General features: G+C 29.4%; 1 protein-coding gene and 1 pseudogene across 3 annotated transcripts; one reads left to right on the top strand and one right to left on the bottom strand.

The window, feature by feature from the left end:
- The first annotated feature begins 6,592 nt into the window (after positions 1-6,592).
- Positions 6,593-11,007, top strand: LOC110635697 (serine/threonine-protein kinase PCRK1-like; annotated as a pseudogene).
- Positions 11,008-11,098: 91 nt separating this feature from the next.
- LOC110635696 (serine/threonine-protein kinase PCRK1) lies at positions 11,099-15,516 on the bottom strand. 3 transcript variants are annotated; one of them, XM_021785127.2, is made up of 6 exons: positions 15,419-15,492; positions 15,083-15,289; positions 14,164-14,579; positions 13,078-13,338; positions 12,052-12,174; positions 11,099-11,803 (listed from the first exon to the last, which is right to left on the bottom strand). In XM_021785127.2, the coding sequence occupies exons 2-6, from the start codon at positions 15,129-15,131 to the stop codon at positions 11,255-11,257; spliced, it is 1,398 nt and encodes a 465-aa protein (XP_021640819.2). In that variant the 5' UTR covers positions 15,132-15,289; positions 15,419-15,492; the 3' UTR covers positions 11,099-11,254. The 3 variants fall into 3 exon arrangements, with proteins under 3 accessions (XP_021640819.2, XP_021640820.2, XP_021640816.2); XM_021785128.2 differs by lacking the exon at positions 15,083-15,289 and having other exon boundaries at positions 15,419-15,516; XM_021785124.2 differs by having other exon boundaries at positions 15,083-15,514.
- Between the last annotated feature and the right edge of the window lie 3,962 nt (positions 15,517-19,478).

The raw sequence follows: 19,478 nt of genomic DNA on the forward strand, positions 1-19,478 counted from the left end.
CGTTATTATTTCTCTCTTGTTATGTGAATGTTTATAACAGATTCTACACAATACATAATTATCGACCTGCAAGGAGAAAGAAAGAAAATAAATAACCAATATAAATAACAAAAGATTATTTTAGAATAGCAAATGGTTCGATAGAAAATAAATAACCAATATAAATAACAAAAGATTATTTTAGAATAGCAAATGATGTATTCAATTTGTATAATTAGTTTGGTTCGATTTTCAATTAGTAATTGTAAAAATTATCAATTATCAGTTCTCTTTAATTTGATAATCTAAGTAACCGAAATAATCGAATTTCTATTAATTAATATATTAATTATATTTTTATTAATATATATTATTTATAATTTATAATTTTTATAATTTATAATAACATTTAACTTATAATTATTCTCTTATTAATATTAAATTCTATTTATTATTTTTTGCAAATAAAAAAATTATAAATATATTTATATTAATATTTTATTAATTAATTAATAATATAAAATATATTTTTTTCGATTAATTTAATTATAACCGCATATATCTCATGCACAAATTAATTACGCAAATGCCAAAGGCAGACGTAAATATAAAGCACTTACCTCTCCTCCATAGTTGAGCGAAAGCTCCATCATCAGCCAATGTCCATCCTTGTGATTAGGGAATGGTTTTGTATATCAACTTTTCCAAGTTCCTGAACCAGCTCTTCTGTCAATTTTCGCTTTACTTTTCTTCTTCAACTTAGTAAATATGTACTCAGTCCTGTTCTGATCAAATAAATCCCATGGATTCTTATCTCCATAAATATTACGCTCTTCCACTACCCTTGGAGGTAGTGGTTTTTTTGTATCCGCCGTAGAAGATAATTGTTAGAACCTAATTCAACCAAGATTAATTTAGTCTTCATAATATCTTCAAGATTTTAGGGATAATAGGTTTTAAGGTTGTTGCATTTCAATTTTTAAAATAATGATCTAATCTTAACTAAGTGTTAAGATTTATATAGGATTTTATTTTATTTAGTTTGACTTTTGCTATATAAATAACACAATTAATAGTCTTATGGTCAATGAGAGTTGTACGTAGAGTTTCTTTCTATTCAATAAAAATGTTCTTTATTCTTTTGTATTTTTTTTTTTACTTTAACAGTGGTATCAGAGCCTCAATGATCTTATGGACAAATAAGAGAAATCTTTAAACACAAATTTATCATGAGTTATTGGAGAGAAGTGCTCCAAGAAAAGTTTTGAAGTGCATCAATAATGAAGAGATTGAAGAGAAGTGCTCCAAGAAGATCAAAAGCAAATGTTGGTGGGAAGTGCATCAACAAATGATGAGAAGTGCACCAAAATTGTCAACTGGAGAGAAATGCTCCAACACTCAAAATTATCAACTGGACAGAAGTGCTCCAATCACATATATAAAAAAAAAAATTGTTTTGAGTCCATGTTTGAATTAAGGGAGAGAATGTTAGAACCTAATTCAAATAGGATTGATTTAGTCTTCATAATATCCTTTAAGATTTAAGAGATAATAACTTTTAATATTGTTGCATTTCAATTTTTAAAATAATGATCTAATCTTGACTAAGTGTTGAGATTTACATGAGATTTATTTTATTTAGTTAGACTTTTGCTATATAAATAGCACAATTAATAGTCTTATGGTCAATGAGAGTTGTACGTAGAGTTTCTTCTGTTCTTTATTCTTCTGCATTTATTTTTACTTTAACAATAATAGGAGACCAGTTCTTCTTCCGTAGGATTAAAACAATAGCCGGGTGGAACTTCCATCATCGGTTTTCTCTTGTGCAGCAGTAGTCATAGTGGAAGCAAGAACATACAAACTAATAAATGAATGATCGGTATATCAGCACAGAGGGAAGTTCTAATTAATGCATGTTTTTTCATCTATTTATAGGCCAAGTAAAAGAGACCGCCTATTGCTTCACAAATTCAATTAATGTCTATCTCACAGTGTTTCTCCCGTAGCATTTTCTAGGATGATTTTGTAGATTTGATTTTGAATGCACAAATTGATAGATTATAGTGTCCTTATCCTGTGCAAACTTGCTGCCACCGCCACTGGTCCTTTCATGGAATTGTCTCTTCTGCCATTCATGCAATCGAACCGATGTTCAAGCACTGGTATTCGTTTTTCGTTCTTCTTGTGCTTTAAATTTGGGAATTTTTTTTTTATTTTATTTATTGGTTTTGTTATTTCAGTTCACTAGGTATTGCTTCGGGTTGATGAGATCCTTGTTTTTATTGTCATTTTATATTATGAATTGTGATTTTTTTCAATGATTTGGATTCATCGATGATAGTGATGCACTTGCAATTTGGGTATTGTGGATAGTGATGTATCTTGATTGCTTGTATAACCTGTTATATTCAAATGATATACCATGTCTAATGAACAATTGTGTTGAGGTTGAAACGTAATTCTAGTGTCCACACTCATTATAGTTGCCTACTCTTTTCTTGTTATTTCATTCTTTTTTTTTTTTATTCTTTTATGTGGATTTTATGTTTCGGAACTTATGTCTGTAGGGGTTCTCAGGAACAGCAAGCTCAACCACATCCACAAGATGCTCCTTCACAATCTTGGTACCCTCCATCTGTAGCTCCTAATTCCTCTCACCCTATAACGCCAAGTGGTAGCTCTTCTAGTGGCTAGGGAGCTTCCTATGCAGTGAGGGTATACCTATGAAGCACGAAAACGGCACTGGGTTACGTTTTCCAGTGTCAGAAACATTTCCAATGAGGAAACGACCTCACACAGCTCCAAAACATTTCTGGGCCGTTTCTGAAAATATTGAAAATCAGAGACTCGTTTCCAGCAACAGAAATGCGTTTCTTTAAAGAAAATTAAAAAAAAAAAAAGGGAATATGGGTAGGTTAAAATCACAATAAATTTCACCACTTCACATTCACAATCAAGATCAACAGAAAAAGAAGAAGAAGAAAAAGAAGAATAAGGGGAGGATCAAACCTTCCACGACAGCATCGCAGGTAAGGATCGCATATTCCTTTCTCTTCTTTTCTCTCTGGTCTGCCCTATTCATTCTCTGATTTGCCCTATCCATCCTCATCAACAGAAGAAGAAGAAGAAAAAGAAGCAGAAGGGGAGGAACGACAACATCACAGGTAAAGATGGCATCTCCCTTTTTCTTCTTTTCTCTCTATCTGTGTTGGCTTTTCTGATTCCCCTTTCTTATTCCCGATCCTCACTCTTTTCTCATTCCCCATCACATTTAGGTATTTAAGTTTATATAGGGATTGTTTAATTATTTAATTTATTATTTTCCTTATCATTTAATTTATTATTTTCCTTTTTTAATTTTTTTGTGAAACAATTTTATTAAGCAACTTACATTAATTAATTACAATTTTATTCCATTAATTAATCATAAATTTATCACATTTAATATCAATTTTTTCCTCTAAATGTATATTCCATAATTAGATTTTTCTCAAATCAAATTTGAAGAGTTATCATAAATATTTTTTTTTTAAAAAAAGGAAGATAAAAAAAATTTTCTCTCAAATTCACAAATGTAAATATATTTTTAAAGTTATTTTTAAAATTATAAAATTTCAAGTTTAAATTCTAATTAATGATAAATAAAAAAAAATTCCAGCATTCAAAATTTGTATTTTATATTAATATATTTTATATGTTTGTAATAATTTATATATAATGTGTTTAATATAATTTATTTTAATGTATCATTATATTATATATTAAAATTTTTCATAATAATTTTCATAGCCAATTTATTCAATTCTATTATTTAATTCTTTAATCTTTTAATATATATAATGCAGCCAATTTATTCAATTCTATTATTTAATTCTTTAATCTTTTAATATATATAATTTGCATTGTACTTTAATCCTTAGTATATAATTTGTTTAAATAATTTGTAAATTGTATGAAATTGCATTTTCTTTTTATCATTTTGATAGGACAATATTTGAATGGATTCTTCGAACTCTAATTCTACCCAAGCAAATAGCACTAGTGCCACTTATTCAAAAACTAGGGAGGAAGAATTTAATCATTTGTTGAGATATGTAATTAAACTTGAGAAATTTGGAGAAGGAGGGGATAATTGTAAACGGATATGTAATTTTTGTGGACAAGAAAAGCAAGGAACTTATACTAGAGTGAGGGCTCATTTATTGAAAATCACTGGAAATGGGATTGGTGTGTGTAAAAAAGTGATAAGAGATAGTGTTTCTGAAATGAGGAAACAGGAGGATGAGGCAACAAACAGAATTACCAATTCACAATCTAAGCGAGTTCCTTTGCCTATTAATACAACTGATGTTCCTTCATTGAATATAACTGAACTAAGTATTTCAACAGCTTTGAAGAAAAGAAGAGTTAATGATTCTCCTCTTGGTAGAGCTTTTGACTTGCAAACTAGAGCTCAATTAGATGCTGAGATTACTAGAATGTTCTACACTGGGGGTCTACCTTTTAATTTTGCTAGAAACCCTTATTATGTGAGTTCTTATTCTTTTACTGCTAATCATGCTTTGGGTTGGTTATGTGCCGTCTGGTTATAACAAATTGAGAACCACATTACTTCAGCAAGAAAAAGCAAATGTATAGAGGTTGCTTGAACCAATTAAAAGCACTTGGTTAGAAAATGTTGTTAGTATTGTGAGTGATGGATGGAGTGATCCCCAGAGAAGGCCTTTGATTAATTTTATGGTTGTTTCTGAGTATGACCCCATGTTTATCAAATCTGTAGATTGTTCTGGTGAAGTAAAAGATAAGCAATTTATTGCTAATTTGCTAAAAGAAGTAATTGATGAGGTGGGTCATCAAAAAGTGATACAAGTCATTACTGATAATGCTTCAAATTGTAAAGGTGCTAGAGAAATCATTAACGGAATCTTTCCACATATTTATTGGACTCCTTGTATTGTGTATACTCTTAATCTTGCTTTGAAAAATATATGTGCAGCAAAAAATTTGAAAACTAATCAAGAAACTTATGATGTTTGTCACTGGATCACTGAAATCCATGGGGATGCTTTGCAAATCAATAATTTTATAATGAATCATTCCATAAGGCTTGTAATTTATAATCGATTTAGCCCTTTGAAAATCCTTTCAGTTGTTGACGCTCTTTTTGCTTCTATTGTTGTGATGCTTAAAAGATTTAAACTCATTAGGCATGCTTTAGAAGTAATGGTTATGAGTGATCAATTGGCACAATATCGAGAAGATGACCAAGGCAAAGCTAGATTTATTCGTGATAAAGTGGTGGATGAGGATTAGTGGGAAAATATTGATTATGTCCTTGCTTTTATTGGGCCCATTTATGACATGATCAGAGTTTGTGACATAGACAAACCATGCCTTCATTTGGTTTATGAGTTGTGGGATTCTATGATTGAAAAGGTGAAGAAAGTTATTTTTTATCATGAAGGAAAGCAAGCAGATGGGTTTTCTCCTTTCTATTATGTGGTTCATCGAATTATTGTTGATCGTTGTGCAAAGAGCAACACTCTCCTTTATTAGTTGGCTCATTCATTAAATCCAAGGTAAATTTTTAACTTACATACTCATCTTCTTGTTATAATTTTTTTTATGATTTCCTAAATTTATTTTCTTATTTTTGAAGATTTTATCATGAAAAATGGCTTCAAGAGGGAGAAGATAGAGTGCCTCCTCATATGGATGGAGAAGTATCAACTGAAAGAATTAAATACTTTAGAATGATTTTTTTTAATGAAGATGAGCGAATTAGAACAAATGATGAATTTGCAAATTTTTCTTTGAAAAGTGGGCCTTTTGCAGATTGAAAGTATATATGCCATAGATCCTAGAAAGTGGTGGGCATGTTTTGGTTCCAATGCAACTTTACTTCAAAGGTTGGCTTTTAAAATGCTTGGACAACCTACTTTCTCCTCTTGTTGTGAAAAAAATTGGAGTATTTATTCCTTCATTCATTCATATAGAATAAATAAATTAACTCTAAAACGTGCAGAGGATTTGGTTTTTATCCTTAATAATCTTCGTCTTCTGTCGAGAAATTCCTCCCAATATTATGATGAGAAGACAAAATTATGGGATATTAGTAATAATCAATTTGAGAGTATAGAAGATGTGGGAGTTCTTGAATTTGTCAGCCTTTCATCGGAGGAATCAGAGTTAGAGTCTTTTTTTTTTTTTATGAAATACAACTACAAATATGAAAAAGGAAAAAGACAGTGAAGTAGAGGAAATGTTATAAATTTCATTATCTTTTCTTTTTTAAACATTTGAATGTGTTGTAATTAATATTTATTTATTATAACTATAAAACTTTTAAATATGTATGAACTTTATTTATTATTGAATATCTTTAATAATTTAGATATATATATAAATATGCACCTATATTTTTTATATTTACACATTTTCCACTTTTTCCTTTTCCTATATTTTTCAAAATGCCATTTTTTCGTGTCTGTTCCTGCTTGTTTTCGTGTCCGCATCTCCGTTCCGTGCTACGTAGGGGTATACTAATAATTTATAAGTTCATTTGATCTTTTTTTTTTGCATGTTCTTTTGTTTTTCATCGCACCAATTTAAACATATGCAGGCTAACATCTAGTTGGGTAGCGAAGATGGGAGGAGCAAGGGAGTCAAACAATGGCACATCAACTTAATTTCTTCTCTGACAATAATGATCTCTATGTGTTACTTAAAATGCTTCAGCGTGAAATTGAAATAATTGACATCCTAGTGGAATATCTGAAGGATGAGACCAAGGACCTGAAACGTGAGCACCCACAAATTCAAGAAGAGTTCAAGATGTTTCATTCAGTGCCTCATATTGTTGCACAATACTTGAAGACCATTGATTATGATTATGCTTTTATTTTTTCAATGACATTATGATCATCCTATCTCCTTGTGCAAGTGCTTTGGCTACTGCACCATGCAATGAGCCTTTCAATAATATCATAATTTATTGAATGAACAAGGTCAGAGTTTGGCACGTGCGCCAAGGCATCTGCACCAAAACCCTAGTTCCTTCTACTTCCTCCCGCAGTGGTCCCTCCCTCGCCGTCACCTCTATTGCATCTTCCCCTTCATCTCTGGTAATTAATCAATTGCTCTCTTTCTCTTCTGTTTAGTTGCTGACTACATGAGAAAAATTGAGCTAAGAATGAATGGTTGAATTTAACTTGTTAATGTGACTATGTGAAAAACCTCTATTGAATGGAATAAATATGGTTCTGCTTAATGGAGTTGTTTGTTTTCTGGGAATCTAGAGAATGAAGGGAAAATTATTTTCTATTTTTAGGTTTGCAGTGTCCTATTAATGTCAAATGCCTGATCTTTTAAAAAGTTTTTAATATTTTTAGGAGAATTTGTATTTTTTTTTTTTTTGTCTATAGATATGGTTGTATTTTTTTTATTTACATGTCCAAAATTTAGAGTCTTTTTCCAGAATTCCATGCAGTTTATTTCCTGAGAGTGCGAAAGTGACTTTGGAATCTGAATTGGATCCTAGTTAACTCTGAATGGAATTTATGGATTTTGGGTTGTAGTTGATATTGTAGCAATTGCATTGTTCAAGAAGAAGAAAGGTTTTTAAAGAATAATCACTAGCTGATTGTTTTGGATTCCATCTGTGTTGTGGAGTTGTTGGTAATTAAGAAGGAAAATCAAAATGTTACTTTGCAGAAAGTAATTTTGAGGATAATTCAGAAATATTTGATAACCTGGGATTTCTGTGAAGAAAAATGGCCTCTAGTTGGGATTCTTGATCTTTAAATCTTTCTAAATTATTTTGTTGTTGTAATTTATTGTATTATCTCTTGAACATATATGAAATCTATGCTTCTTTTTTTTCCTAAGGTTAACCTTAGCCTTTGCTGCCAATGTTATAATACTAATGTAGTTCTTGGCGTGCAGTGAGGCACTTCAGTTCTTTGGGTGTTAAAATGTGATTTTACTTCTTCCATAAAGAGAAAAATGAAGAACCATAGGCCACAAAATGTGTTTCTGCCCATTCTATTTCCACTTCCATGTCAATGTCAACTGATCGTGATGTGAAAAGATCTGGGTCAGAGTGCGATTCTCACAATGTTTCAGATTTTAGCTCAGAGTCCTCTGCAAAGAACTCATTTGCCCGTTTTGTCTCAAAGACAAAGTAATCGTAGAGTCTTCACATTCTCAGAGTTGAAGACGGCCACAAGGAACTTCAACTGCTCTCTCATGATTGGAGAAGGTGGATTTGGTAGTGTGCATAGGGGAGTTATTCAGAGCACTGAAGATTCCATTAAGAAAATGGATATTGCTGTTAAACAACTGAACAGGAGAGGGCTAAAGGCAAGCATTCTTCATTTTCTTCAGCTTTGTGTGCATACTATTTAATCTTGGATTTTGCATCATTTATTGTTTCAGAAGCATTCTGAACATCATTAGAAAGTGAATTCACTAACTCTTATTTCTCTTAAACTCTGGATCATTCCATTTTTTTTGGATTTATCTGCAGATATTATTTTTGTTTCTATTAGTTGGCAATATTTACTTTTATTGTTTTTTAGTTTCTCTATAATGGACAGTGGGCAAATTGGATACTTACAGGTCTTGATCTGAAATTATATGTTGAATGCTTGTACTGTTCTTAGACTAGTACAGTTTTCTTTTAGTCTGTTAGAACATGAAAGAAAAGTTCAGAGAATACTCAGCTTACATACAATAATCCACTTTGGAATTCGCATTTCATTTGTTAAAATCTTGATTTCCTATGTTCCCAGCCCGTGTCACAATAGGAGTGCTCGTTTTCCTTTCCTCACGTGAATTTCTAAGTCGGAGGAGGTGAAAAACTAGTACTAGAATATAACTTGATTCAGCAGAGAGATTGCACGTGACAGTTATAGTGCCTCATGTAAATTAAAATGACTTATATGAACTGATTGCATCGTATGCTTTTACTAGCTTGAATTTTGTTAATCAACATTCAACATAATACTTCTTAATCCAAAAACTTTAATTTTGTAATAGCTGTTTCATAGGTTTTTTTTTTGGTTCAACAGGAAAAATCTCTTTAATAAAATATTTCTGTCTTGTCTACCATACTCTGTGACAGTTTGAAGTAATTGGATTTGGATATGCATTCTTACATTTCCCTTCCAGGTTCACAAGGAATGGGTGACTGAAGTAAATGTTTTAGTAGTTGTTGAACATCCAAATCTTGTAAAATTATTGGGCTACTGCGCTGAGGAGGATGAAAGAGGAATCCAGCGCCTGTTAATATATGAATATATGTCCAACAAAAGCATGCAAGATCACTTGCCAAGTGGGTTTCATACACCTCTTCCTTTTGCTGCTAGAGTTAAAATTGCCCAAGATGCTGCCCGAGGCTTAGCATACCTTCATGAAGGAATGGATTTTCAGGTATGTTTCATTTTTTTATGAGATTTTATTGCATTCTTTATCATAATGGGATGTACTTCTGTCACAGTAAATGTCATACATGATTAGCTGGATTTATTGAGTTAGAATTGCTAGCGAAGTCAAATTTTACAACAGGTTTAGCCTTGAGATGATAAAATGATAATTAAGAACTGCAAAATTGGTGTGAGGGTTTTAATTCAAGGATCTCTTTTTATAAGAATAATAGAAAGCAAGGAATAGAATGAATGGAAGTCACATATTCCATCTGGGATCGAATGCTACAAATTTCTCATTGCAAACAAGATCCTTCAAATTCTCTCTTGTTAATACTACAGAGGAATCATTTTGTCAATACAATGTAGTTCTCTGGAGACTTTTGGAATCTAATATGCTTCATACACAATGAACTTTTTGCTGATGGAAATTACCCTGAAGTTATTCTTTTGCATGCCCTGTGTCAAACTCTCACAAACAACAAAGTGCAGACCACTGTTCCTATTGAAATGGCATCACAACTTCTTTATCTAAAGTCAGCTGCTAGATTTAGGAACTGCCTAGAAGTCTTACTTTCACCTGAATCATGCATTCTAGGATTTCTAAAATATGCAATTGAATATTTGAATCTCATCCAGGTCACTGTAAGAAAGCAAGGATGATAGCTTGGCATAACAACTACAAAAATTGAATCAACTAGAGTGAGTGAGGTCAGAAATATCCCCTCTTGCTTATAGATTGGGAACCAAAGTTTACATTAAAATTTTTACCTTGCTGTCCTTATTTTTCTGCTTTGTTTTCCCTTCTATTCAAGTTTTTTGGGGTCCTCCAATAAAGTTTTCCAACTGTATCTTATTGTTCCACTTTACTTTTGCTTCATTTACCATTTTGGTTTCATTATTGCAGTAGATTATTTTCAGGGATTTCAAGTCTTTCAACATACTGCTGGATGACCAATGGAATGCTAAGCTGTCAGACTTTGGGCTGGCCATATTGGGGCCTTCAGATGGATTGAGTCATGTTTCAACTGCGGTATGTCTATCGTTACGCAAATCCTTAATCATACGTCACATGCTTTTCCAGATGAACCGTCAATCCATTAACAGCTCTATCGTATTTGCAAGTAATGTTTCTCAAAATTTAAGAAAGAATTCATGAGATTATTTTTTTTGAATTCATGAGATTATTTTTTTTTCCATGTTTTGATGGTAAAAAATTATGATCATTCAATGACATGTCAAGAAGTCGATACTGTATTTGACTTCTATCAATAATGATAAGGGAGAGAACATTTGATTCTGGACATGGATTTACTCTTCATGTTGTTGTTTGTTACAGGCTGTTGTCCTCAGTGGCGCCAAACCTGAAGGCTGAAGCATTAAAGTAGAATTAGTTTATTGATTTCTTGAACAGAGAAAAACATTGATGAAGTAGCGCTTGGAAACACAATTTTCTTTGGACATATATAGTGTGTAGAGTATTTTTCTTGGTTGGTTAGTGCAAATGGATGATGGTTGGGCACATGTGCAATATTTTTCAAAAAATAAAATGTCTCCTTAAAAATAAAAAATAATGGTTTCACTTTCATCAATTTTATAATTTTGCATGGAGTTTACACATTTTACATTTTTTTTTTTTGCTAAGAAGTAGAAATAGACCGTATGCATATACATACATGCAATTTTGAGAATTTCAACTAAGAAGTATAGCTATATTTGAACTCATTCAAACCTTTACAATTGAGTTTTGCAGTACACAGGAGAACAGCAATTTACATTTGTGACAAAAAGGATGCCTCACTACATGAGCTACTTCATCTGAGCAAGACTATGCCTCACTACATGAGCTAATTCATCTGAACAAGACTATCTCGCCTTCTTCGTTCATCTGGTAGCTTGGATCTCCAACTTCTCCAAGCGAAGCACCCTTTTTCTCCGGTTATTGTATTCAGAAGCTTTCTTTTAAATCGTTCTTGTCTGCGTATATCCGAAGCATCTTTTGGAGTTAAACTCTTCATGGGAAGTAGGGGGCTTCCCAAATCTGTTGTATCAACAATTTTATTCACCATCTCAAGGATTTCACTCATCTTGGGGCGTGCCTTAGCCTGCCGAACCAAGCATTGGTTGGCAACAGCAGCCAGTTTTTGGGCAGACTTTATGTTATACTTTCCCTCAAGCCTTGGGTCCAAAATCAACTTGAACTTCTTTACATTAGACAGGTGCGGCCTGACCCATTCCAAAAGCTTTTGCTCGTCCTTAGGACGGTTCCGATCTAACGGACGCCTACCAGTGATAAGTTCATAAAGGAAAATCCCATATCCCCACACATCACTTTTGGAAGTGAGACGCCCAGTTTGAATATATTCAGGGGCTGCATATCCTATGGTTCCGACAACCTGCATGAGAATCAGGTACTCAGCTCCTCAAGGTCTATGAACTAGAGTGTTTATGGCTATTAAAACATGGACAATAATAAACACAATTTTTACCATCAAAACATGGGAAAAAAAATGATCTCATGAATTCTTTCTTAAATTTTGAGAAACATTACCTGCAACTACACGAGCTGTTAATGGATTGCTGGTTTATCAGGAAAAGTATGTGACATATGATTAAGGACTATTTTGCGTAACGATAGACATACCGCAGTTGAAACGTGACTCAATCCATCTGACGGCCCCAATCTGGCCAACCCAAAGTCTGACAGCTTAGCATTCCATTGGTCATCCAGCAGTATGTTGGAAGACTTGAAATCTCTGAAGATAATCTACAGCAATTATGAAACCAAAATGGTAAATGAAGCAAAAGTAAAGTGAAACAATTAGATACAGTTGGAAAACTTCATTGGAGGATCCAAAAAACCTTGAATAGAAGAGAAAACAAAGCAGAAAAATAAGGAAAAATAAGGACAGCAAGCTAAAAATGTCAATCTAAACTTTGGTTCCCAATCTATAAGCAGGAGGTATATTTCTGACCTCACTCACTCTTAATCGATTCAAATTTTGTAGGTGTTATGTCAAGCTATAATCCTTGCTTTCTTACAGTGACTTGAATGAGATTCAAATGTTCAATTGCATATTTAGCAATCCTAGAATGCATGATTTAGATGAAAGTCTGAGTTCTAGGCAATTCCTAAATCTAGCAGCAGACTTCATATACAGAAGTTTTTATGCCATTTCAATTGGAACAGTGGTCTGCATTTTGTAGTTTGTGAGAGCTTGACACAAGGAATGCAAAAGATTAACTTCAGGGTAATTTCCACCAGCAAAAAGTTCATTGTGTATGAAGCATGTTGGATTCCAAAAGTCTCCAGAGAACTACATTGTATTGACAAAATGATTCCTCAGTAGTATTACCAAGAAAGAATTTGAAGGATCTTATTTGCGATGAGAAATCCCATATAGAATATGTGAATTCCATTTCATTCTATTCCTTGCTTTCTATTTTTCTCATAAAAAAAGATCCTTGAATCAAAACCCTCACACCGATTTTGCAGTTCTTAATTATCATTTTATCATCTGAAGGGTAACCTGTCATAAAATTTGACTTCACTAGCAATTCTAACTCAATAAATCCAGCTAATCATGTATGACATTTACTGTGACGGATGTACATCCCATGATGCTGAAGCCTAAAATGCAATAAAATCTCATAAGAAAATGAAAAATACCTGAAAATCCATTCCTTCATGAAGGTATGCTAAGCCTCGGGCAGCATCCTGGGCAATTTTAACTCTAGCAGCCCAAGGAAGAGGTGTTTGAAACCGACTTGACAAGTGATCTTGCACGCTTTTGTTGGGCATATATTCATATACCAACAGGCGCTGGATTCCTCTTTCATCGTCCTCAGCGCAGTAGCCCAATAATTTGACAAGATTTGGATGTTCAACAACTCCTAAAACATTTACTTCAGTCACCCATTCCTTGTGACCCTGTAAGGAAAATGTAAGAATGCATATCCAAATCCAGTTAATTCAAACTGTCACAGAGTATGATAGACAAGACAGAAATGTTTTATTAAAGAGATTTTTCCTGATGAACCAAAAAAAACCTATAAAACAGCTATTACAAAATTAAAGTTTTTGAATTAAGAAGCATTTTGTCGAATGTTGATGAAAAAATTCAAGCTAGTAAAAGCATATGATGCAATCAGTTCGTATAAGTCATTTTAATTTTACATGAGCCACTATGACTCTCACATACAATCTCTCTGCTGAATCCAGTTATACTCTAGCACTAGTTTTTTGCCTCCTCTGCCTTAGCAATTCATGTGAGGAAAGGAAAACAAGCACTCCTATTGTGACACACATGGAAGGAACATAGGAAAGATTTTACAATTGAAAAGTCATATAGATAAACGAATTCCAAAGTGGATTATTGTATGTAAGCTGTGCATTCCCTGAACTTTTCTTACATGTTCCAACAGACTAAAAGAAAACAGCACAAGTCTAAGAACATTACAAGCATTCTATCATATAATTTCAGATCAAGACCTGTAAGTATCCAATTTACCCACTGTTAGCATATTCAAAGAGAGAACTAAAATACCAATAAAAGTAAATATTGCCAACTAATAGAAACAAAATTAATATCTGCAAATAAATCCAAAAAAAAGGAATGATCTAGAGTTTAAGAGAAATAAGAGTTAGTGAATTCCCTTTCCAATAATGTTCAGAATGCTTCTGAAACAATAAATGATGCATAATGCAAGATTAAATAGTATGCACACAAAGCTGAAGAAAATGTAGAATGCTTGCCTGTAGCCCTCTCCTGCTCAGTTGTTTAACAGCAATATCTATTTTCTTATTGGAATCTTCAGTGCTCCGAATAACTCCCCTATACACACTACCAAATCCACCTTCTCCAATCATGAGAGAGCGGTTGAAATTCTTTGTGGCTGTCTTCAACTCTGAGAATGTGAAGACTCTAAGATTACTTTGTCTTTGAGACAAAATAGCAAATGAGTTCTTTGCAGAGGACTCTGAGCTAAAATCTGAAACATTGTGAGAATTGCACTCTGACCCAGATCTTTTCACTTCACGATCAATTGACATTGACATGGAAGTGGAAGTAGAACGGGTAGAAACACATTTTCTGGGCTTTGGTTCTTCATTTTTCTCTTTATGCAAGAAGTAAAAGCACTTCATAGCACCCAAAGAACTGAACCGCCTCACTACACACCAAGAACTATATTAGCATTAAAAAAAATGGTACCAAAGGCTAAATGAAGAAGCATAGATTTCATATATGTTCACAAGATAATAAAATAAAATACAACAATAAATTAATTTAGAAAGATTTAAAGATCAAGAATCCCAACTAGAGGCCATTTTTCTTCACAGAAATCCCAGGTTATCAAGTATTCTTGAATTATCCTCAAAATTACTTTCTGCAAAGCAACATTTTGATTTTCCTTCTCAATTACCAACAACTCCACAACACAGGTAGAATCCAAAACAATCAGCTAGTGATTATTCTTTTAAAACCTTTCTTCTTCTTTAACAATGCAATTGCTACAATATCAAGTGCAACCCAAAATCCATAAAACTAGCATCCCATTCAAGAACACTAATGTCCAAAGCACTAAAAAATTCCACTATTTCCACACACACACACACACACACACACACACACACACACACACACACACAAAAAAGGAACCAAGAAACAGCTCACCTCTTATATATTTCAGCAGAAATGAAATTAAAGGGAAAGAAAATGGCATTCTTCACAGGTATTCACATTGAGTGTGGTTTTTAAGAGAAACAGAGAATCCAAGAATAAGAAAAAAGAGAGTAACCCGGGAAACAACAACGAGCACCCCATGATCTAAGGCAAGTCAATACATGGCAGCTGGATTTTAGCTCACCAACCAAGAACCCCCTTTTAAAAACAAGACAGATTGAGTGAAGTAATCATACCACCAAAAAAAATAAAATAAAAATACAAAATGATTAATTAAAAAGAAAGAAAAAGAAAGCAGAAGGTGGATGTGAGAAAAGGGTTTCTTACTTTCCTTTATGTTAAAGGAGATATAGGTGGTGGGTCTGTGTTGTTTGTTCAAAAGATGAGATTCCTGAAGGTTAAAATCTTGGAGAACCAGTCAGTAGCTTAAAATTTTTGGGAATTATTATTTTATTATATATGTAGTGTTCATGGGGTGTTCAAATGTTAGTTAGAGGTTGGAAGCCATTAACTAGCTAGCTGTTTTTTTTTTTTAATATATGTATATATTAAAAAATACAACTAATTCTTAATATCAATCTAATTAAAATTAATTATATGAATTATTTTTTTTTCATCATTCATCTAAAATTTTTTTGCCATTCACTCTTTTAAATATCAGTTTTGCCTTTATATTTAAAATTTATAAATTATAAGTTCTTAATGTCAATCTAATTAAAATTAATTATATAAATTATTTTTCATCATCCATTTAAAATTTTTTGGCCATTCACTCTTTTAGATATCAGCTTCGCCTTTATATTTAAAATTTATAAATTATGAGATATTATTTTTTTATTATACTTTCATATTAAAGTATTTAATTTTTTTATTTAAAATTGAAAATATAAATTAAAAAATTAAAAGTCAAAGAATAATAAAGAAATATTGACGTGTCCAACAATATTTTATGTAAGAAAATAAAATAATATTTCCACTCAGCTTTGACAGGTCATGTATCAGCACCTCAAATCCACCTAATAACAAATGCTGATATTATGCCAAAAAAAATATAATAATAATATGAAATAAGATAATAATAGTCATCAAGATCATATAAAAAAATAAATAAATAAATAAATAAAAATTTTCCTTTCAAAAAAAATTATAATTATTATTTTTTGAGAAAAAATAAAAAGAAAAAAATGAGAGAAAAAATTACTAAAACTTATTTTTAAAAAAATTTTATTAAGTAATAATTTATTTCTTCAATTTTATTGTTAATGAACTTTTGATTAATTTGAATTAAATTTTAAAACTAATTTGAAGTTATAAAATCATAAAATTATTAAATATATATATATATATATATGAAATTCATCCTTAATTTTTTCCTTTCCATTCACTTGGATATTTTTCAATTCCTTTTATCAGTGTTAATAAGAAAGAAAAAATTATTAATAGAATAATAATATTATAACCTATTTATTTGTGAAAACAATTTTTATTTTTTATTTTTTAGATTGTTTGGAGATCATTTAAAAATAAATTGATTTATTTATTTATAATAATTTTTGAATTTATAAATTAAATTTATAAGTTAATAAAATAAAATAAAATAAAATAAGTTAAGAAACTCAATTTTTCATTTTAGTACTTGTAAACTCTATGCTTATAAATTAGTTTAACTAAATATTTTACTATATTATCCTTATTTAATTTTTAAAATTTTATCATAAATCTTATTTAATATCTTTTTTTGTCATTTTAATAATAAATATATTTATAAGTTATTTTTTACCAAATAAATTAATTACTTATCAATCACTTATAAGTATTTTAATCAAATACATAATTTTTTAAATTAACTTATAAGAATTAAATTGATTTTCATAAGTTAAATCATACCCTTTAAAATAAAAAAATTTAAAACTAAATATAATCTATATATTATGTGAATTTTTTTTTTTGTCCAAAATTTATTGCGTGTATTACCATCTTATATAATAATTCATTATATATTAGTTTCTTAATATTAAATTAATTAATATTTAGAATTTTAATATATATTATAATCTTATTTTTTATTTTTTAAATTTATTATTATTTATTTTTCATAGTTTTCATTTTTTAATTTTATAATTTTTTTCTTTTTACTATATTAATATGTCAATCAATATGAAAATAAAACATGTAATATTATTCTAATAGATTGACTTTAAAAAGGTTATGTAGAACTTTATATTAATGATAATAGAAAATAAATAAATAAATAAATTTTGATTGATCAATAATTAGGTGAAAACCAATAAAACATAAATTTTATTTCTAGAGTTTTGTAAAATTATATTTTATAAATATTTATTTTCTATTTTAAGAAATGAAAATATTAGTTGTAACATTTATTGTTGTTGTTAAGAAATTTAAAATTTTTTAAAAGAAGTAAAATTTATGTCATTACTAACTGTATAGTGAAATTATTTAATTCTAAATATATTAACATACATAATTATTCAAGTCAGAATATTTATTTAAACATAGATTTGAAACAATTTTATAAAATAGTATTATTTAAAATCTACTTAAAAATAAAATATTATTATTTAAAATGTTATTATTTTATTATTAATTTATATTAATTATATAAATTATTTTTCATCATTTATTTGAATTTTTTTTTGCCATTTACTCCTGCAAATATCAGCTTCGCCTTTATATTTAAAATTTATAAATTATGAGATATTATTTTTTATTATACTTTCATATTATTATTTTTTATTTAAAATTAAAAAATATAAATTAAAAAATTAAAAGTCAATGAACAATAAAGAAATAGTGACGTGTCTACCAATATTTTATGTAAGAAAATAAAATAGTCCACTCAGCTTTGACATGTCATGCATGAGCGCCTCATATCCCACCCAATGCTGATATTATGCCTATAAAAATATAATAATAATATGAAATAAGATAATAATAGTCATCAAGATCATATAAAAAAATAAATAAAAATAAATAAAAATTTTCCTTTCTAAAAAAATTATAATTATTATTTTTTGAAGAAAGAATAAAGAAATAAATAAGAGAAAAAAAACCAAAACTTATTTTTAAAAATTTTATTAAGTAATAATTTATTTCTTCTATTTTATTATTAATTAATTTTTTATTAATTTCAATTCAATTTTAAAACTAAATTGAAGTTACAAAATCATAAAATTATAAAATCTATGGATTTGCATATTGGTATAATACTTATAATATAACAAAAAAAATTTATGGAATTCATTCTTAATTTTTTCCTTTTCATTTATTTGGATATTTTTCAATTGTTTTTTATTAGTGTTAATAAAAAAATTATTAATAGAATAATAATATTAGAACCTATTTATTTGTTAAAACATTTTTTTATTTTTTACTTTTTAGAAAATATTAGTTTTCATTTTTCATAATAAAAAAGAAAAAATATAAAAAATTGTTACACATCAATAATAATAATAAAATTATTTCAAAAAATTTTAAAATTTATTCATATCTTTCATAATTAAAATTTATTATAAAATAAACTTAAAAGCTTATTTTACTTTAATTTTTTAAAATTTATTATTAATTTATCTCTAATAAACATTAATTTTATTATTATAAATAATTTTTAATTTTAATTATATAGAAATTATAGTATAATTTTAATTATAAAAAAAAATTAACATAGTTGAGCTGGAAGGTACATTAATTGTTTGGAGATCCTCTGGAGTCTATTCATCATTTTTCTTTTTGAACTGGTTGAACTTGATAACAAAGTTGACCTCCAAGGTACCTTTTTTTTCATATCAAGTTTTATCAAAGATTTATTTTGCCAAGATTTATCAACTATAGTAAAATTTTAATTTTTTATTTTTTTTACCTATCACATTAATTACAAAATAATTTAATAATTTTGCATTTTCATGATGTATGTTGGCATGATTCCAATTGTGCTATATGTAACTACTAACTACAGGACTATGTCTTTATATTTTTATTGGCAAATTTTCCCTCTTATAGTAGTGCTCAATATTAAAAAAAAATAAGTGAGGATATAATTTTTTTTAATCCACATAAGAGAGTGTTTGACTCGGTTTATAAGTTAGTCAAATCAGTTTATAAGCTCTAAAAATAAATTGATTTATTTGTTTATAATAATTTTTAAACTTATAAGTTGAATTTATAAACTAAAATAAATAAAAAAAGCTGAAAAACTCAACTTCTCATTTTAGTGCTTACAAACTTTATACTTATAAATTAGTTTGATTAAGCATTTTATTATATTATCTTGATTTAATTTTTAAATTTTCATCATAAATCTCATTTAATATCTTTTTTAATTATTTTAATAATAAATGTATTTATAAGCTATTTTTTATTGAACAAA

The sequence above is a fragment of the Hevea brasiliensis genome, chromosome 14 (genome assembly GCF_030052815.1).
Source record: "Hevea brasiliensis isolate MT/VB/25A 57/8 chromosome 14, ASM3005281v1, whole genome shotgun sequence".
Taxonomy (NCBI): Eukaryota; Viridiplantae; Streptophyta; class Magnoliopsida; order Malpighiales; family Euphorbiaceae; genus Hevea; species Hevea brasiliensis.

Excerpts from the sequence above, each read along its gene's own strand:
- LOC110635696 (XM_021785124.2), bottom strand. The coding sequence starts at position 15,131 with ATGCCATTTTCTTTCCCTTTAATTTCATTTCTGCTGAAATATATAAGA. Across the intron at positions 13,339-14,163 it reads TGAGCAGGAGAGGGCTACAG|GGTCACAAGGAATGGGTGAC; the intron begins GCAAGCATTCTA and ends TTTTCCTTACAG. Across the intron at positions 11,804-12,051 it reads TGAGTCACGTTTCAACTGCG|GTTGTCGGAACCATAGGATA; the intron begins GTATGTCTATCG and ends ATTCTCATGCAG.